Below are 20,274 nucleotides of genomic sequence, written 5' to 3'. Positions count from 1 at the left end.
AGGGAAAAGTATCCTTTAGTTGCTTCTTTATATGCTTTACCTTTATCTAGTAAGTATATATTAAAAAAGGCATTCTAGTTATATTCTATATATAGAAACGTAAAGTAATTTATAAACTATAGTAAACGCTATAGTTTATATTTATAGCCTTAGTCTTTATAGTTATATACCTGCTTTAACCTATCCTAAAGGTTGCTTTATTCCCTATTTTCTAAGTGTAGCTGTATTAGGTAAGTTTAAAAGTCTTTACCTTAAACTTCTAAATATAAATCGTCTTCTATATCTAGAATTTATAGAGTATTATATCTAACGTATACTACATCGTCTATAGCAGTATATATAACGTTACTAGCTACTAGATTTAGGTTTAAGTAGTTATCTTCTAGTATAGGTGTTGCTTTATTTACTTTAGGAGTTATAATATAAAGTGTATCCACCTTATTTTTCTTATTCCGGTTTATATTAGGTTAAGGTGTAGGTTCTAGAGAAAGTAGCTATCCCCCCTACTAGTTAGATCCCGTTACTCCACTTAGAGGCTGTTTCGCTAGTATAGAGGTTTATAGTAATAGTTGCTTGTTTTTAAGTATTAATACAGCCTTACTGTTATCTAGTATTTTAAGAAACTAGAATTTAAGGTTAGTATAAGAGACTAGCTCCTATATCTTATTTACAACAGTATAAGCTTTAGCTCTTGTAATTATAGATTTTATATTATCCTTTAAGTAGAAAGTACTTTTATTAAACGTTATATTATATATAATAATTACTTAGTTAAGTAAGGGTATCTAGATCTTATATAGATTATAGGCGTTTAGAATATAGCCTACTAGGTATTTAATATACCCTTATAGTTCTACTTTAAAGTTGTATCTATTTCTGTTTGCCTTATAATCCTTTTTTAATAGGTAAGCCTTACAGCTGTATATATAGATTTATCCCTATTACAGGTAAAGTTTATATTCTAGGCTGGCTTAGTAAGTAGGTTGCTACTAATAAAAGTATTACTAGAACTACTACTCTTTAACTTAAACGGGTAAGAGCCAGGCTCTTTACTATAGAGGGCTTATATTATAAAGGTAGGCAGCTACTATTACTGCTTTAACCTAAAGGGAGGTTAAGAGGCCTGTTAAGTCTAGCATCTTAATTACCTATATAATAATCTCTTAGCCAGCCCTTTCGCCTCCCCCGTTTAGTTCCTTTATATATAGTAGAGTTGCTTTAATTTTAATTCTATTATCTAAGGTCTAAACCTAATATTCTATATAACTATTAATTATAATTACAGCGTGTTCTACATCTTACTATATTTTATAAATAAGTACGCCTTGTTATCTAGCCACCTAGCATTTAAAAGTCTAAATAGCCTTAAATATATTATTATAGGTTTTACTTATATATAGGAATATAAAGAGCCGGCTAGTAAATTCATCTTTAATTACTAATAGCTAGCAGCTTTAGTTATAACCTCTTAGGTAGTTAAAAAGGTTTTATAAGATCCTATAATATAGTCTTATTATTCTTTACTCTAACGTTCGTCTAGAAATCACCTGTTTAGTATAGGTTGTTACGTAATACTAGTAATTAATACAAGCTAGGCCCTTAATTCTTACCCCCTAAGCGTTAAGTATAAGTTTCTTAAGTACTAATAAAGTATCTAGATTATAGGTATTAAAGCTAGGTATTATTACTTCTTGTTTTAAGGGTCTTATATAAAGGTTACTTTATTTTCTATATTACTAGTACTAGAGTGCTTATAATTCTAGTATTACTTACTGTAATCCGTTTATAGGAAGAGTATATAGAACTAGGTTTATATTTAAAGAAGGTAATATTTACCTTCCTTATAAGCTGCTTAACTATAGAACTATCTTTATATCCTCTAACGTAAAGTATACTATTAAGGTTAGAGTACTAGATCCCTATCTTCTATAGAAGCGCTTCTAATATAATGTTTATATAAAAGTTTTCTATATAACCTATATTTTAAAGTATTAGATCTTATAGGCTGTTTAGCCTGTTTAGTACTCTCTTTAGGATCTAGGTTCCTATTATAAGGATAGAGTATAAGGCTATACCTAAGTTAACCCTCTCTTTGCCTATTATAAGGTAAATTAAATTAGGCTCTAAGAGATTAAGGTTGTTAATAAGGTGTATAGCTTTATAGTTATCTAGAATTATACTTTACAAGAGGAAGTATAATCCTGTAAGTAGAGTTATAAAGACTAACAGTTAATTCAGCTTAGATGCAGCATCTAGTATAAGCTCCCTTAAGAGAAGCTTACTTATTATTACTACTATAACGTTTACTAGGAGTATTACTTTTCTAGTTAAGTTGTCTTAATACTTCTTTTCTTTATCTTTATTTAACTTCCTTTAGGGTTAATTTAGAGGGATCCTTACGGCTTTCAGCCAGCCTTTCTAGGTAAGTTTAGCTTATAGGTCTAAGTAGTCTCTAGAATTAATTATTTAATAAATCTATTTACTTTTTTTACTTAAGACTATTATATTTAGAATGTAGGTCTTTCCTATAAGGATAAGTTTAAGATAAGTATAGTTAATTAAATCTACTATATAAGAGTAACTATAGGTGTATAACTTATTTTTAGTCTTTCTTCTAGAGGTAAAGGGCTGTTTAGAGATTATAGAGTTAGAGCACCCTACTAGAGTTGTATAGATTCTAGTTAACTTACTTTAATTCTTTTTATAGAGAGTATCTTTATAAAGCAGGTCCTTAAGTATATCTATATATTAGCCTACATCTAGAACTTTATCTCTACTTTATTCTCGCTTTAGAATGTTAGTAAGCTTAAAGGTAGCCTACGTTAGAGTAAACCTTTATCCTACTGCTTGTAAGAACGTTTTTAAGGTGAAAGTACCTTAAACTTCTAGAAGCTTTAGTTACTTCGCTTTAAGATAGACGCCTTAAAAGTCTCTAAGCTAGGTACTTAGGTTTATACTTATATTAACTTAGTTAATAGTAGTCTAGTATTCTTTATATATAGTAGTAAGGTTTATAGAGTTACTTAAAGTATATTATTACTTTAAAATCCGGATTAAGGTGTAAAGTATATAGTCTCTTAAGGCAAGTAGCTTTATTTATATAGGTATAAGAATATCCTTTATAATAGTCTCTTTTACCTATTTATTAAGAGCTTTATATAAATATTCCTTTTTAGATTTCTTTACGTTACAGCCTGCTTTTCTAGTAATATAGTTTATATACTTCTTAAGGATCCTAGATAATTTCTTTATTAGGGTCTCTAGGTTATCTAGAGGTGTAGGTATAACTAATTCGCCTTCTACCTCTACTTATACTTTAATAATTATATTATAGGTAGTATAGGCTGTATTATAGTCCTATCTCTATTACAAGTTCGTATAAGAAATCTACTCTCTAAGTAAGAGTATTTCCTCTACTTTACTTAGGTTAGATTTAAAGCTGTAGTCGTCTAGGTTGACGTATTACTAGACGTCCTTTACCTTGGCTTTAACTTTAAAGGTTAACCACTAGGCGGGAAAGTTGCATCAACAAGTTAGCTTCTAGTTGGTAGCAAGGCTTGTAGTTGCAGACAACATCGTTATAAAACTAAGCTGGGGAACAAAGAGATAAGGATGAAGGCTTATAAATTTAGTGCCAGCGTCGTACTTTCGCTTAGGTAGCTAGCTAGTTAGGGTTAGTAGTAGCTGGGCTTATAACTGTTGCATGCCTAAGGTTACTTGTACTACGCGGCAGAATAGTGTGAAATAGACGGCTTGTCTTATTAACTATAGATCGGGGGTGAAGGTCTATTTGTACTTCGCCTGGGACCATCGCCGTGGGGCGAATTAGTCGGCCCGGATAAGTGGGTCTCTACGGCAGGCTGCGCAAGGCTGCCCGGAAGGGTTGCGGCATCACGACACATTATCTATGGAATTTTTCACCAGAGGTAAAAGGCGGCGGTCTCCCTCGAATCAACCAAGTATCTGACCAATGGGGTGCATCCTTGAAGGCTCCCAACATTTCTACACCGCTAATTCTGGCAACTTGTCGGTATTCAATATGCTATGACGTATGAAATTTTCGGAACGACATAATTACCTAGGATTTACTGCCTCGGATTGGTAACCAATTGCGCAGCTTCCTTGGAGGGCGAAGGATGAAATGGTCTGGCCCATGCCTGATGCGGAACGAGGCATGATACGCTGACACTCGAATGGACAATCCATTACCACAGGTTGTTGAGGAGGCTTACGTGAGATGACTAAAGTTCTCTTAACGCAGCAATTGTAGCATTAGGTGTAAACATATAAGACGCAAAAACTCACAGATGGCCGACCATACGAAACTCTTATTTCACACCCTTTCTGCTTCCTTCCCCAAAACCAGCAAAATCATCACGCAATCATGGCTTTCAGACAGACCGCCGAGGCGACAATCAAGTCATTTCTTGAATCATATACCGATGGTGCGTCTCAGAACGACCCCTCCATCATCAACCGCGACGTCACCCCGGACTGCACCCGCCATCTCCTTCCGGGTTCCATGCTGAAAGCCTTTGGCATGCCTCCTGATTTCGGTATCAGCACAGATGCCTACGAAAAGAACTTCGCCAAAGACATTCGAGCCTTCAGTGTTCACGACAACGTCATCTCGAACCTTGTGATCGACGCCGAAACTAGGAAGGCTGCGTTCACTTCGGTCTCGAAGATTGTGTTCAAAGATGGCTCGGAGTCACTTGCGCTGGAATTCTCTTGGTTCTTGGATTTCAATGAGGATGGATCAAAGGTAAAGAAGGTTATTGAGTTTTGCGACAAGGATTCTGTTGTGATAGTCCATGCCAAGGTTGAGGCGGCGTTGGCCAAGTCTGGCGATGCGAGCTCTTGAATAAACAATCCGATGTTCAGCCAATCCAACCCGTGGAAATAATTTGTTTCTACTACGGTACCTTCTATCCTTTCAAACAACTGTATACGCTCTTCAGTGAAAACCCTTAGTGCACTAGTGGTTACTGATCCAAAACAAAACATACTTCTCCGTCGCAGTGCCGCATTTGTTCTTTCCGTCGTCGTCGAAGCAAAGTATCTCACTGCAATATTGAAGATTTCAGGCAAATTTTCGGCTTGGTGCATAATGGTAGATGGATGTATAAAAATAGTCAGAAAGTTATCGTCACTGTTACCGAAGTCTCGCAGTACTCCTGAACTGAGGAAGGTGTTGGTATCACAGGATACCCGTACGGGTGGCAAATTAACGTAAAGAAAGAGTAAAACTGGTGCTGCATTCTGGTGTGTAGAAGGAAGAAAAGAAAGGTAGGCATCGAGAGCAGCAGATGTGAATATATCACCGTTGGCAGCCTGGAGGTAGAATCTCCGGGCCCGGCTGCTGCCGCTTTCCGGGGCCTGACCGCCTGCACGCATTCTGGCTGAGTAATCAGCGGAAGGAAAATAGAGCGTCCTACAAAAATAATTCCGCTGTTTTGGGGTTTCAATCGTTTACTTACCAATGTGCAGTAGTTAGCTAGCTCCAGAGAACATGACGCCAAGCAAATACTGCTCGGTAGTTTCCGATCCCTTCTCGGAACTTTGCAACCGGTGCCCTCTTACTATCCGCCGTATTCGGGCACCAGACAAAGGGATCTCTGTCTAACTCGGCGATGACATTTCAATCTCCATGCCGGGGTTATCAACGGAGTTAGGAAAGATCTACAGTCGCAGCGGTAATAATCATGCACCTGCCATCCTTGCTCATGTTCATCCCACCGGGTCACTAGAAACTTGACTATCACACCTGAATTAAAACGGTACGGTCCGTTACCGGTATCAGTCCTAGAACCCTAGTCTTCATTGTGATCTCGTACCGAATGCCTCCTTATGTGGCCCTGAAATATCCGCATCCATCAATATGCAATTTGCGCCAGCTGCTCGCGTGGGACATCAAATGAAAATAAATATGAACTTACATTTTCTCCAATGGACCGCGACCTGAATAATTAATACCGTGAAGATCAAACGTGCCGTTTATCGCAGAATATCCTTTCTCCTGCGTTCCTTACGTTGTTTACAAGTTTGATCTAGTAAACTCAGCGAACGTCCACTGTTACCGGCTGCGAGTAGGACTAGACCCTGGAATGGAATACCCAACATTAAAGTGACGATCATCTACTCGGAAAACCGAACAAAATGATATAATGTCGGTATCGGTTTCGCTAGGTTCGCTCCATATTTTAAGGTCTTGGGCACAGGGGTCTCGCTGAGCTAGATGACAGTTGGAGACAGCGCAGTGGTTCCATGCACCGGTAGCTAAACGAGAGAGGCACAGACTTTGGAAATTGAGAGTTTTTGGTTGGCCGATAGACTCACTGCTGCACATTAGACGTCGTAAATCTGTGTCAAAGCCCGATCGCTAAGCCGATCAACCGCCGGATCGACAGCTCTGCCCCACACTCGGGGAGTTGTGGTCACCGTAACAAGCCCCCGAGATACGAATACGACTCACCAACTGCAGCGTACCACCCGCTCCGGCACAAAACACACACGGCATGCGTGGATCCCGCGCACACCAGAGATATCTCGGGAACAAATCCTTGAAGCTATGTGCCTTTTAGTTTTCAAGGTCCCGCGGGACACCGGACACTAGCTGTGCCCGTCCCGTGGCGGGAGATCTTGGCTATGCAACTCTGTGGAGTAGGGTGGCAACATCAATTGTATCGGTTGAAACCAATTGTTGTGCGTATCCATGTGAGATAGCAGTTCCCGACATTGCAGAAGACTCTTATTACAAGGCATTGTCATGTCATGAGAAGGGTATTTATATCGCAACGAGTTCGTCCGTTTAGACGTTACAACCAGCAGACATCCGAAGACATCAGACAACGAACTCGACCGTGGACAGTCGACATTGATCCCACGAAAGAAAAAAGGCTACATGGACTATCTCTCCAATGTCTTTCCAAACCTCTCCTCCTGAGCTGGGCTTCGGCTCTTACATCATCCCATCACCAACAGAAAAGCCTCTCCCTTACCTCGTCACGGTGATATTGGTCGTCATATTGGCATACACCTTTACCGACAATGGGTCCAAACTCCCTGAGCTAAACCCTTCCAAACCGTTCGAGTTTACTAACCAACGCCGCATTGCCGAGTTCTTCCAACAAAGCAGGGACCTCATGTTACGAGGAAAAGCTTTGTTTGGCAAGAACCCATACAGGCTTTACTCAGACTGGGGTGAGGTCGTGGTCTTGGCTCCGGAATTCATCCATGAACTCCGTAACGAAAGCGAATTGGACTTTATTAAGCCTGCTACTGACGTAAGTACGGATTGCTAGACAGCGTCGACTTCGGGCCCGAAAACTGACTTGAGGTACGGTAGGATTCCCACGGGTACATCCCCGGCTTTGATCCCTTCCAAGGCAACGAAGTCGTAGCAAAAGTCGTCACCAAGTATTTGACGAAAGCCCTTGGTACGTGAGATGATTTCTAGTGGACATTATATCGTAGCTTGATACTTACCAACTTACCTGGTAGCCAAACTCACAAAACCCATATCTGAAGAAGCAACTCTGGTCCTTCGTCAAGTCCTGACTGATTCGACTGGTAAGTTCCGAGTGCCCCGGATTAAAGCGATCGACAATTAAATAACACGAGAATAATTCAAGAATGGCATGAGATGATCCCTAAAAATGACATCATGAGGATCGTTTCTCGCCTTTCGTCAAGGGTGTTCATGGGAAAAGAGCTCTGCCGGGACGAAGAATGGGTTCGTGTTTCCGCCGACTACACCTCTTCCGCCTTCTCTGTCGCCATGATTCTCGGACAATGGCCTCGGTGGGCGCGCCCCATTGTGCACTGGTTCCTCCCGTCCTGCTGGCAGGTTCGCAGCCTCCTCGCCCAGTGTCGCAAGGTTCTGAAGCCGCACATCGAGCGACGAGAGGTTCGCAAGAAGGCCGCTCTAGCGCGCGGCGATTCCAAGGTCATCTTTGACGATTCGATCGAGTGGTTCGATCAAGAGTATAAGACCAAGCACGATCCTGCCATTAGCCAGATTTCACTCTCTCTTGTCGCAATTCACACCACAAGCGATCTGCTCCAGCAGACCATGCTTGACCTGGCATGTAATCCGGAGCTGTTCAAGCCCCTTCGCGAGGAGCTCGTGCGAGTTCTGAGCGCCGAAGGACTCAAGAAGACGTCGTTTTACAACCTGAAGCTCATGGACAGCGTCATCAAGGAGTCCCAGCGGTTGAAGCCTGTGATGCTTTGTAAGTCTTCCATGTCTACGCGAGTATATCAATATCCAGGACCTTGTTGCTGATTCGAAGCTGCAGCCACTTGGCGCCGACTAGCCAAAAAGGACGTCAAGCTGTCCAATGGCTTCGTGGTTCGCAAAGGCCAAAAGATCATCGCCACCAACACTCACATGTGGGACTCTAGCTACTACGAGAACGCTACAAAATACGACGGCTACCGCTTCCTGAACATGCGAGACACCGAAGAGGAGAAGCAAGCCCATCTGGTCAGCACCAGCATGAAACACCCCGCTTTCGGCCACGGGCAGCACGCTTGCCCGGGCCGCTTCTTCGCTGCCAACGAGGTCAAGATTGCGCTCGCTCATTTGCTGCTCAAGTATGACTGGAAGCTTCCTAATGGTTTTGACCCCAAGCCTTTGCCTTTTGGCATGACTTTCCTCCCAGACCCCAGCGCCAAGCTGCTAATTCGCAGGAGAAAGGAGGAGATTGATTTGGAGTCGCTGCAGAGCTGAAGAGGTTTTTGTCTTATTTCTACATCTATCATTCACACCACTGGTATTCCTCTTTGACTGGGCTCCGAAGAATGAAGATTGAGCATAGCGTCGCAACGACAGGCATTGCGACTGGCAAAGTCGAAGATCACAATGGTGCGCCTGAGCGGCAGATCCCTCTAGCCATTACAACCATTGAATTGCACCAAATGTTCATTTATTACACAGTCAGATAAAATGCTGAATTGCTACGGGTTTTGTATTGTATGTAAAGAAATTTACCTTGCTCAAGAACTGCCGATGACTTGCTTTGCTGGACAAGAATCCTTGTGCGTATAAAAACTCCCAACAAATATCAGATTTTTTCTTGATTTTCGACGCCTATTTGTAACTATCTAGCTGGTTTAATCTGGATACAAGAATGGGTAATAATGCCACTGTCCCCTGAATGACGTTGGTCAGGTTTTTCTCGGTTTCGGAGTCCTCAGGATGCGGTCTCTACTGCTGCCAAAGACACAATTGCACTTACACCAATGGTGCGGGTATACAAATTTGCAATATGATAGGAGCTGGACTTGGGACCAAGAATTCCACCCTCCTTTGACTGAAATGCCAGCCATCTCCAACGGAGGATGAGCTCTTGTCTGGCTAAACTCCGGGGATCCCAAGCCAATCATGGTCCCAAATGTCATTGAAGTCGCTCTCTGGCTAATCCTCGGGCTCATATCAGCGAATGGGATCTCGCGCCGCTGGATCTGGCATTGCCCCGCTTGCTCCTCTCTCCACCACTCCACCGCCGCCATCCCGCTCTGCATGACGTCCAGCGAGGCCATCGCTAGATCGGTGCGGGCCTAAGGTCATGTTAGATGGGCCCGCAGCGTTTATTCATCGGCTGCAATCCCGTTGAAGCCGGCACCGAACCAGCTGACATGGACATGGGTAAAGTCCCAGATACATAAGGTCGGCTAGAATTCGTACTCTGTCGTCTGTTAGAATGCCGACGTCCTCCACTGTTCCCGCAATCTGTCGCTGCTGAGCCTTCCATCTTCTCAATCTCTCTGCCAGCCATGGAATCAACGTATCCTGAACTCGTCTGGCGCCAGACCTCTCCTGGGCTATGGCAGCGCAGCGTCGACGAGGTCGAAGAGTTTTACTCGACACTCGCCACCCTCTACGAGGGGAGCGGCCTCATGTTCTTCGCCATCACCGGCCACGTCTCCCTGACCATCGACGTCACCGGGGTCGCGTCTCCCGCCGAAGCTGAGAATCTTGTCGACCTGGCCCTGAGACGGGCCTGGCTCGCTCTACGCTACGACCATCCCACCATCGCCTCGCAGGTCACCCAGGACCTCACCACGGCTAAATGGACCAAGTCCTACCGCCAGTTCCACGATGAAAAAGAACAGAGCGCCTGGCTCGATGAGACGCTCGTGTCGGTTGCATCAGGACAAACAGGCGCAGTATGGGCCAACACCCAACCGCCGGCCCCAAAGCTGCCCACCCTCTTCGTCCTTAGCCCGGCGTCCAACAAGGACACGGCCATCCGCCGCGACCTCGTCCTCCGCTCGCCCCACGACATCATCGACGGCATCGGCACCCTCACCCTCCTCAACAACCTCATCGCCCACGCCGCCAAGGCCTTCTCGGAGGGTGACGCCCACCAGCTCCCCGCCCTCGACGGCTCCGAGGCCGCAAACCTCAGCCCGCCGTACCGCGTCGCCGCCAACGTGCCCCCCGGGCTCACCGATGCCCAGATGGCGCGCCTCGCCGACATGGCCGCCCAAAAGGCCGCCGCCATGGAAGCTCCCGGCGTGGAAATCCTCGACATGCCCCACCGGCGCGGTGCAACCCTCCCCGGACGCCACCAGCGCACCGCCCTGCCCTTCTCGGCGGAGCAGACCGCCCGCCTCGTCGTGGCGTGCAAGTCCGCCGGCGCGACCGTCACGCACGCCTTCCACGCCGCCATCGCCCTCGTCGTCCGCGATCTCCAGGACCGCGGGCCCGAGCCCAGGCGCGTGCGCTACGTCAACTACATCCTCCGCAACGAGCGGGCGAGCTGCCGCGCCCCCTACGACTCCGCCAAGCACCCGGCCGCGCTGTACCACTCCCTCCCCGGCCAGAGTCTCGTCGTCGACATGGACCTCCCCGCCGCCGGCGACCACGACGCGGCGGCCCGCGACGACGAGTTCCTCCCCATCGTCCGGCAGATGAGGGACTTCTACCACGGCGTCCGCAACGACGCGGAGCACTACGCCCTGGCCCCCACCATCTGGGCCGCCGGCACCCCGCCGGTCCCCACACACCCGCGCCCGCTCCCCGTGCCGCCGCCAAAGGCCCACCCCTCCGTCTCCATCTCCAGCATGGGCCGCGTCGATGGCATCGTCGCCCCGACGACGGGCGCCTTCGAGGCCCGCGACCCGTGGGTCACAGGCGAGGAGCTGGGAAACGGCCTCGGTCTCTTCCTGGGCTCGTTCAGGGGCGAGTTGTGCCTCAGCGCGGCCTACAACGACGCCTGGCACACCGAGTCCGACGTCCTCGACTTCCTGAAGCGCTGCCAAGACGTCGTCTTCCGCGGGTTCAACGTATCATCTTCGTAGTGGGCCACATGGAACCTTCCTGTTACAGCAGTTGCGCCCTCTAGGTTGGGGGAGGCGGCCAACATGTTATATATCAAATACCCATAGCTCCTCTTAAATTTTCTTCGAGCAAACTTTTGAACAAAACGCACCGTCCTCAGATGTCGTCTACGTCTCTCCATTCCTCTTATTGCCTTCGCTGTCCTCGTAAGCATCGGCTTTTCTTTTTACAGCCCACCTGCATGCGATCATCCTCCATCCTCCTCTCCAGCTACTGCGTTGCTGCTCGTGCATGCATATCTACAACTCAAAATCATGCACCCGCCCGCCCCTGTTACATCCATCCACCTTGGCTCCCCCTCCCAAGAAACATCTCCAAGACATTCACACCAGGGGGCACCCTTTACCCCGACTGCAAGCCCAGCCTCGGCGACAACATTACGCCCCCCGCCCCAACCCCCTTGGCCCGCAGCATGGCCCGCAGAATGGCCCGTCAGCTTCTCATTTCTCAACCTCTCATTGTCTGTGTCTTTCTCTCTCTCTCTCCCCAAACCCTGCCGATCTCGCCCAGAAGCCCCCGCCTAGCTCTTGAACCCAGCCCCAGGTGCCCGGAACCGCCGGTTGGAAGGGGGGCGGCGGGAAGTATTCCCAAGCCGCGGAACAACATTCTTCTAGACTTGTTCTCTCGCATGCCTCCTCCCGGCCAGTGACTTTCGATACGCACAAGTGACGGACATTATACATAGACCCCCCTTCCCCATGAAATTCCAGCCGGTCGGTGGCCCAAGCCGTCCAAGCCTTCCTCGTGCCGAATTCCCCGTCGCAGCGGCCTAGACCGCACTTGACGGATTCCCAGCTTCCTGGTTTGGAATCTCGCCCATTGGTATCAACCATATCTGTGCGCTACGTTAAGCAAAAGTACCTGGCCAGAGCAACATGTAAATTTGTAACACCGTACGTGAGTAATTAAGCGATGCCGTCAATACCCGACACCTGCTGCTTGTCCGGGGCTGCAGGTCAAACAATGTACTTTCGGCCACTGGTAGGGGGATGTTCAAGTTGGGCAAGATAGGCATTTGCACACTACGCCATTACATAGGAGCAGAGGAAGTAAGAGATTGAGACGAATCGTGTATGTATTAGTTGCGATGCGCCCGCGTATTATAAGGTTCTACGCCCAGTATTCTGCGAGGAAAACCTAAACGAGAGATAAAGATAGTTTGTGGTATCTAAAGTTGCTTTGCAATGGAATGGAATGCAATAAAAACTCCGTGGTCAGATGGCGGGCAAGACTACGGTGCGATAAAGGCCACTAGACTTGTTCCATCACTCTACAAAAGAGACTCCAGAAGAAGTGATACAAAACGACAGATTTAGAAGAATCTGTTGTAAACACGCTTCCAGGTAGGCCAGCTGGCAACTTCAGCCCTGTAACGGTTGATCTCTTCCCAGTCGAGCTCGCGACGTCCGGTATCAACGTCCATCTGGGAAGTGCGGAGCCATCCGGTGCGCTTCCAAATAAAGCCCATGATCCAGAAGAGAATAATGACAGGAACAGTCAAAAAGGCTGCGAAAAATCCTTCAGCGTCATTGAGCTCGGTTTGGCCAGCGGGGGCAATAGCCACGTAAAACTATATATGCATCAGCTGGTGTACAGACATCAAGGCGTACGTATGCGGAGTATCTGAAACTTACCTGGGCAATCAGCACAACGATGCAGAGGATCAATCCGACCCAAGAGCCAGCAACGCCAAAGGCAGCCTTGAATGGAATCTCGTCGAGGGTGTGGCCGTGGTAGACCCACGCCTTGCGGAATCGAATGTGTGCCAAACAAATGGATCCCCATGTAAATAGGGCAGCCAGACCGGACAAGTTAAGGAGCCAGTTGAAGACGACATCACCCCTGGCATCCAAGGTAATGTAGGCCAGAGCGCCGCAGATGAGGATTACGCCAACAGAGGGGAGGGGACGGCCAGACTTGTCAACATAGGTGAAGATCTTTGGGGCGTATCCTTGCTGAGCGAGACCAGTCAGAGTGCGGGAGCCGCCGTACACGCAGGAGACGCCGAGGGAGAGGACCGAGACCAAGATGATGCAGTTCATAAAGTGGTCGTAGCCGTTCAAGCCAGCGTACTTGGCAACCAAGACGAATGGCGAGACACCGTCGGCGTAAGGGTTGTCGGCATTGAGAATCAATTCGTCGTTGGAGCTGATAAGAAGGCCAACAAAAAAGAGACCGAGGATGTAGAAGAGGGTGATACGCCAGAAAACCTGCTTGATGGCACCGGGCAGGGACTTGAGGGGGTTTCTGGACTCGGCAGCGGCCAGACCGACAAGCTCAGTACCTGAGAAGGAGAAAGCAGCAGTGACGAAGACTGAGCAGAATCCCTTGAAGCCGTTCTTGAACGCGCCAGGATCGTACCAGTATCTCGCTCCCCAGTATTCGTTATATTGACCGTTAGCAGGGCCACCGCCGAGGACCAGAATAAAGGCGACGATCATGAAGATAACTGCGCGGTGGTAAGCATCTCGCATGTGTTTATGGCGACAGGGTGAGCAGGCTTACCAATAGCGGAGAGCTTGAGGAGCGAGGACCAAAACTCTTCTTCGGCGTAACCCAAGGTTCCAAAGATGTTGACGATGATGATGGCAACCCAGAAGACGGTGATCCAAACAGCGAGACTAATCTCTTTGGCACCGTCCCAATACTTGATTGTCATACCACACACTGTCAGCTCAAGCGGTAGAACGATGGCCCACTATGAATCGTTAATATCCTGCAAAAATGGCAGCCCAGCGGGGCCAGACAAGGGAGTTCACCGACCTGGAAAACGTAGTTCCAACCCATGGCAAAACCCCACGAGGGATCGATGAAGCGAGAAGAATAGACATAGAAGCCACCAGAGACGGGGTACATGACAGCGAGTTCACCAAGGGCATAGACGACGTTGAACATCATGATACCAATGATGGAGAAATCGAGGAAAATGGAACCGGGACCCTGATGTAAGTCAGTACTGCATATAATTAACTGTGAGCAGTCGGGGTGGTACTCACACCAGTAGCGAGGGCACCACCAGAACCAACGAAGAAACCGGCACCAATAGAGCCACCTAGAGGGATATGATGTTAGCCGAGAGCCACAACAGCAACCAAGCAGTGAGCTGCTGCGCATACCAATAGCAATCATGTGCAAGTGACGCGTCTTCATGGTACGGTCGAGATGGACAATATCAGATCCATATTCACGGCGCTTGAAGGACTCGAGGTTGAGGCCGTTGCGAGTGTAGAAGTTTTCATCGCGGCCCTGGGTGATAGCGGCCTCTTCGTGGCCGCTTGTACGGCTGTCGGGGTTAACCTGGGTAGTCTCGGGCGTCGAGACACCGTCGTGGACGTCCTTTTCGGCGGACATTATGGGTGTGGGCTGGCGCTGCTCGCGCGTGCTTCTGCGCTGGCACGTATCTCGACTTGATGGTCGTTCCCGTAAATCAGGGTGAAGGGATGAGAGGCCCAGGGGCTCAAGTGTAAAGGAAGGAAGGCAGATGGGCCTGTGTAGGTTGACAGGTGAGGCACACGAAAGAAAAAGCGTCGATCCGGGTCGAGGGGGGACGCGGTGGGATTAAAAGGACGGGCCAGCAATAGCGAAGGAGCGCGAATGGCACGTCGGCCTCATGCCTCACCCTACCTCAGCATGGAAGACCTTGCCATGGCATCCCATCCAGCGAGACCTTGTCGTGCCGAGCGAGCGGTTGCATGTGGCCATGACTATCAGCGGCGATGGCATGCGGGCGGAAGCAGGGCAAGGCATGCGCAGGACGAGGGTGGTAACCAACGAGTGAGAGAGCTCCGAGAGTCTGATTGACAGACCCAAGCGAGTAAGATGGGTGTCTGCCAAGCGGTAGAGGAAGGCCAAGTCTTGGGGAAGTGGAGTGAAGCAGACGGGATGCTGGACGAGAAGAGAAGGTGGATTTGGTGGCCCAGGGAGAGGCGAGGTCGTGAGGGTCCTTGTTGGTCGATTAGAGTCTTGGGTCGTGGGAGGGAGCTTGCATTGGAGGGAGCGATAGATGAGGGCGAACATGGATGGGGTGATGGGCGTGGGCGACGGCGTGGTCGGCGGGCGTGGGTGTGAAGACGAAGCACAGAGAGTCGATGACAAGTATCGACGAGTATTGGTTTGGTAGCCTGCCATTATCAGCGGAGCCCGCCCGGGGCCCATGCATGGAAGCTCTTTCCGTGCCTTCTAGGGGCGGCGGGGGGGACGATCTTGGCGGGGGAAAGCGGGGCTAGGGAGGTGCAGGGAGAGCGCCGTGGTAAGAGGCAGGAAGCCGGCGAGGGAAGGGGAGGGACGGGAGGAGGGAAGGAGCGCAGGAGATGGGTGGTGGAAGGACAGGAAAGCGCCCGGCGCAGCGCATGGGAAAGGGGCGGGCGGGTGGTGCACCTGCCGCCAACTGCCTGCCTGCCTGCATCTATCTATCTACCTGGGTACGGAGTACTTTCCCTGCCCTAATTCGCTTGCACTGCACCTACCTACCTGCTTAACTGCCTGCCTGCGTGCCTGCCTTCTTACCTGCCTCTGCCTACCTTACCTATACGCACTGGTATACCTAGTGTACTTTGTACCTCACGCTTTCCCGTTGCTTTTCCCACTTGCTGCTTGAGTAATTACCGTGATGCACGTACAGAGTACTTTGGCCCATTGTGTCTCCGTACACTGCCATCGACGACGATCTTGACCTAACCCTCGACCCTGACCTTGACACCCGCCATGGTTGACGTGCTCGCCTCTGCCGCAATTATCCTTACTCTCCTTCCTTGTGTTCACTTGCTTATCATCTGTGCCTCTTTCTTGCGTTCCCTTTTGCTCCATCTTCCATCACACTCACACACTCGCGACTCACACGCTCACGCTCTCACACTCCCACACACCGCATCCCGGCAGGGATGGGACGAATCATAGCCAACTACCGTCTGACCAGGGCGTCGACCCGTTGCCCGCCAAGCAACTACCGGACGCCGCTGCAAGTGCTCTGCCTCTGGCCGACCTGAACTCAAACAGGGCAGCGCTCGTCATTAGCATCCAGCTCCAGCACCGGCATCAAATCGCTCCCGCCAGCATCGCACCTTAGTCCGGCACGTCTAGCTAGCTAACCTTGTCAAGTACATTGTTTCTTTGGACGGGAACCCCATCGGGCGCCGCAGCGGCAGAGGCAGCAGCCATAATCGCCCTTTCTTTCATCCATGCACGCGACGGATGCACTCCTGCCAGCGACATCCCCCCGCCACGAATGGATGCAATTTGCAGTTGCAGACTTGTTGCGCCTGCCGAGCCCTTGGCCCAGCCAAAAAGACCTCTGCCAACCAGTGAGCGTTGAAGATGGCGCGAGGGAGTCGCTCACGCGATTACGTATTCGCAAATTGGAACCGAACGAACGAGCGAAACGCCCCCTGCGGGTACTCCACTGCTACCTCGCCGAGACTCGCACAACGGCCCCTAGAAGGCTACCACCAGCACGTCCTTTTTACTTGGCTCGTCCCCCCAACCGAGAGTCAAACCCAGTCCAGTCCACAGAAGCGCAACCTCTCACTCGTCGGCCGAGAAATGCCAACCTTTGCCAACCCGTTGGCAAATTTTGGCATCTTTTATCAACCCTTCGCGACTGGTACCAAGCGCCCGCCAAGTTGCTTTATCGGTGTTGGCATGCTCGCCACGGCCAGATAAGCCCATTCAGCGCCCTCGACCGGCCTTTCCGCCTGCCAAAGAGACGCATCCCACCAGTCTGTCCAAGACGCACCAAGAAACCATACGGCAGCACCAAGACGATCGAACGGTGGGCCGTACCACCACACGAACCCTCCATAATCATCTTGGGCCATGGCTTGTTTGCGCGTGTTTCCCAACTTTGGCACTCCATCGCCTGTCGATTATCCTTTTTCGCATCCTCGCCTATCTCTTAGCTTCAATTTTACGTATTCCATCGCCCTTCTAGGCCCTGAGGACCTTCTTCAATAGATAGCCTGCGCCGCCCGTTCGTCTTGGGATACCCTTGAGCGAGCCTTCTCAGGGAGGTGTCGTTGTCTCGGCACGCCAGCCACGTCGTCAGGGTGCGAGAGAGGCTGATGCCCCCCCCGCTCCGGGATCACCGCCCATCACCCCCGTAAGGCAGCCGCCTCAGGTAGCAATCGACCTGCTGACTCCCGCCCAACGACCACGCCATCAACGTTGGTGACACCACCTCGCTGGCTTCTCCTGTCCGTAATCAGCCATTGAATGTCGCTGGGACTGGGACCTCCACGCGTCTCTTCTCCCTCCCGTTGAGACGAAGCCACAGCCGATGGTTTCCGAAACCGCGACGCCGTCCAGGCAAGTCGCATGTCGCGTGCTGCGAATTCTAGTTTTAGTTTGCCTTCTATCCACTCCTCTTTCTTCTTCCGCCTGCACCTTACACATCGGACAGAAGCTGTTGTTTCAATGCAAACAGACCAATCAACGTGAGCTTCACGGATGCGTTCGGTTTTGGCACGGGTATCAACGCTTTTGAATGATGCTACCCGTCTTATTCCTCTCCGGCAAATCAGCGGATAGGCCCTCCCGCAGACAAGTGAGGTGTGTGCAGCGTGCAGTGTGCCTCCGATCATGCTCGAAAGTCGGGCGACGTCAACTAAACTAGCCTGCGGCATGGACTTCGATTTTGAGAAGTATTCCCGAAACAAGGAGATACGGTACTAGCCTCGCTGAGAGCACCACTAGAACGGGACAATGCAGGCCACCTCGCATCCTTTGGGATGGCCCCTAGCCTGAAACCTACCCCATTTAGTTGCCTCCGATTGGGTATCCATTAGTGGTTCCACCACCAACCCAGCATACCTTGTTCAGCGGGGACCAGACACCCACCACGCCCGCCAGTGAGCTTGAGACGATACGAATGGACTAACAAAGATGACTGACGCAGGCTTGGAGCTGAGAGATTTTTGGCCGAGGACTCTCCGCTCACCAGCTTTCAGGCAGATAAGACGAGGCAACAGCTGAGGCTTAAATGAGCCAAGATGAGGCGTGGGTTTGCCGCCAGGGTGCTTGTGAGAGTTAAGTGTAGAGCCCAATCACATAACAAGTAGCCATCTCACAGTCAAACCCCCAAGTCACTTTTCTTGGACTAGCAAAGTTCCTTAAAACAAGCCATGGTCTCCAAATACGAGGCGCGTTAAATCGCGGCTGGTTGTCGCAGCCGAGTAGTCAACCCGTCTGTGGACTTGAAGAAACTGACTGTGTCTCCCTCGTTATGATTCTCCCATTAACTCTGGGGCCACAGCAGTCCACTCTAGAGGTCTCCGGCTTTGAGGTTCCACGTGTTGGGCTAAATAATCAAATTTTAAATACATGAACATCCATGTGTCCCTACAACTTTGGTAGTCCGTCACAGCTTTAGAGTTGAATCATTTTTACTCGCTGATAGTTGTCCACAGCGTTGGTGCCGAAACGCTAAAATTCACTTCAACCCATTGGTCCTATGTATCTAGAACAGGCTGTTTTTTTTTTTTTGGGGGGGGGGGGGAAGGGCTCCAACCAGAAGCTGGGAAACTATAAGAAATACAGGAACTGATTGGCAGGCTTTTGGTAAATATTTTATGTCTGCATTTTGGTGAACTATGCCTTGTGTGCTGATCAAGGAAAGCTTTCAAACGAATCCTGATCTAACTACACGCTGGACCAAGAGTGGTTGAAGCTTTGGCGGATCGCAGAGAACTGCGGAACAATGCTGTGTCATGATGCAATGCAGGCTCTCCATCCTCGACCAGTGGCCAACCTCAAAACTTTCTTCTCCGTTGCGAAGTTCCCAACGCCAGAAACTGCTCGCCACGAGCTTGCGGCCGTCAAGGTCCTGCTTTCTAAAATGGCACAGCTCTAGGCGAGCCCTAAAGATAACATAGCAATTCAATGGTAGTGATGAGCTATTTAACCAATTTCCCTTTAACCTGAATTTTGTGTCCTCGTCGATACCATTTTTGGAACAAAGGGGTTCTCAGTCGCAGGTAGAAATAGCTCACCGGCTGGAGCTAAGATTTCCTGCTTCGCCTTGTCTTCTAAATTGATTGGGAAGCCCATTATCTCGAATATCTACTTGCCTAAAACCCAGCATTCTGCTTCCGCGGACAATTCAACATTATCCGCAGAGATGTATGTCGGCTCTTTGGAATCTTTGGAATCGCTGGTTGAATTTGTTTAATTCTTCTTGAAATTTCTTCAGCTATTCCGGGAGTCACTGATACTCTTGCTACCCAGCCCTCTATCCTTCCGTCCACGCTGTACGCGGATTCCATCTCCAGCAGTGTCGCAGTTCGCTCCTCCTCGCCATCCCTGCGCTGGCATTGGCTTGTTTCCCTCTGGTCCTGCCTTCTTCTCGGCCATTTGAAGGACCTCCTTCCAATTTCGCTGCTCGTTTCGTGAGAAAGGGAAACGGAACATATCCGGAACGACAGCAAAAGCAAGGACGGAGACGACAATTTCAACCAAACCAACAACAGTCCATGGCAACTTTTCCAGCGTTCTACCACTTCACTTCCACTGTATCTATTCAATGCAACAGTTAACGTCCGGCTTTTTAACACCCTCCACTGTTTAAACGATACACGAAACACATTCGAAGCAGACGACTCAGAACCCCACCACGAGCAACTATCGATACCAATCCTTGTCCACCAACGGAGATACCATACCGCTCATTGTTTCGGAGATGGACTTTAGCAAACAGCCAAGTGGTATAACTTGACTCGGGCCTCATAGGCCCCAAACTCCTCTTGTTTATTTTCTAACTCACTTCACAGGCATTGAGCCGAATCTGCAAAACATACATCGATTCTCAAGTAGCAGCAACAGCTTCGATGCATACACAGTAACGTCTTCTTTTCCAGACCATTCACATCCCGATAGTCTGTACCCCCCTTATATCGGTTTCCTTTTCCCATGGCACTAACTGAAGCCAAGGTGTT

General features: G+C 49.1%; 4 protein-coding genes across 4 annotated transcripts; 3 read left to right on the top strand and 1 right to left on the bottom strand.

Moving 5' to 3' along the window:
* Positions 1-4,384: 4,384 nt before the first annotated feature.
* EsH8_X_000367 (uncharacterized protein) lies at positions 4,385-4,864 on the top strand (the record flags this gene model as incomplete). The annotated part of the gene is made up of 1 exon (XM_083274455.1): positions 4,385-4,864. One exon carries the CDS (start codon positions 4,385-4,387, stop codon positions 4,862-4,864), a length of 480 nt encoding a protein of 159 aa, XP_083119847.1.
* A 2,056-nt stretch (positions 4,865-6,920) lies between these two features.
* Positions 6,921-8,734, top strand: EsH8_X_000366 (cytochrome P450; the record flags this gene model as incomplete). Its single annotated transcript, XM_083274454.1, has 5 exons — positions 6,921-7,286; positions 7,349-7,439; positions 7,504-7,572; positions 7,635-8,234; positions 8,301-8,734. The coding sequence occupies 5 exons, from the start codon at positions 6,921-6,923 to the stop codon at positions 8,732-8,734; spliced, it is 1,560 nt and encodes a 519-aa protein (XP_083119846.1).
* A 1,046-nt stretch (positions 8,735-9,780) lies between these two features.
* EsH8_X_000365 (uncharacterized protein) lies at positions 9,781-11,310 on the top strand (the record flags this gene model as incomplete). Its single annotated transcript, XM_083274453.1, has 1 exon — positions 9,781-11,310. One exon carries the CDS (start codon positions 9,781-9,783, stop codon positions 11,308-11,310), a length of 1,530 nt encoding a protein of 509 aa, XP_083119845.1.
* Positions 11,311-12,662: 1,352 nt separating this feature from the next.
* On the bottom strand, positions 12,663-14,701 carry EsH8_X_000364 (uncharacterized protein; the record flags this gene model as incomplete). The annotated part of the gene is made up of 6 exons (XM_083274452.1): positions 12,663-12,920; positions 12,985-13,799; positions 13,856-14,048; positions 14,114-14,290; positions 14,347-14,402; positions 14,467-14,701. The coding sequence occupies 6 exons, from the start codon at positions 14,699-14,701 to the stop codon at positions 12,663-12,665; spliced, it is 1,734 nt and encodes a 577-aa protein (XP_083119844.1).
* Positions 14,702-20,274: the final 5,573 nt, after the last annotated feature.

This window comes from Colletotrichum jinshuiense, chromosome 10, assembly GCF_051148585.1.
Source record: "Colletotrichum jinshuiense chromosome 10, complete sequence".
Classification (NCBI taxonomy): domain Eukaryota; kingdom Fungi; phylum Ascomycota; class Sordariomycetes; order Glomerellales; family Glomerellaceae; genus Colletotrichum; species Colletotrichum jinshuiense.
The sequence above is the reverse complement of the archived record's forward strand: the minus strand, read 5'-3'. Positions and strand labels throughout refer to the sequence as shown.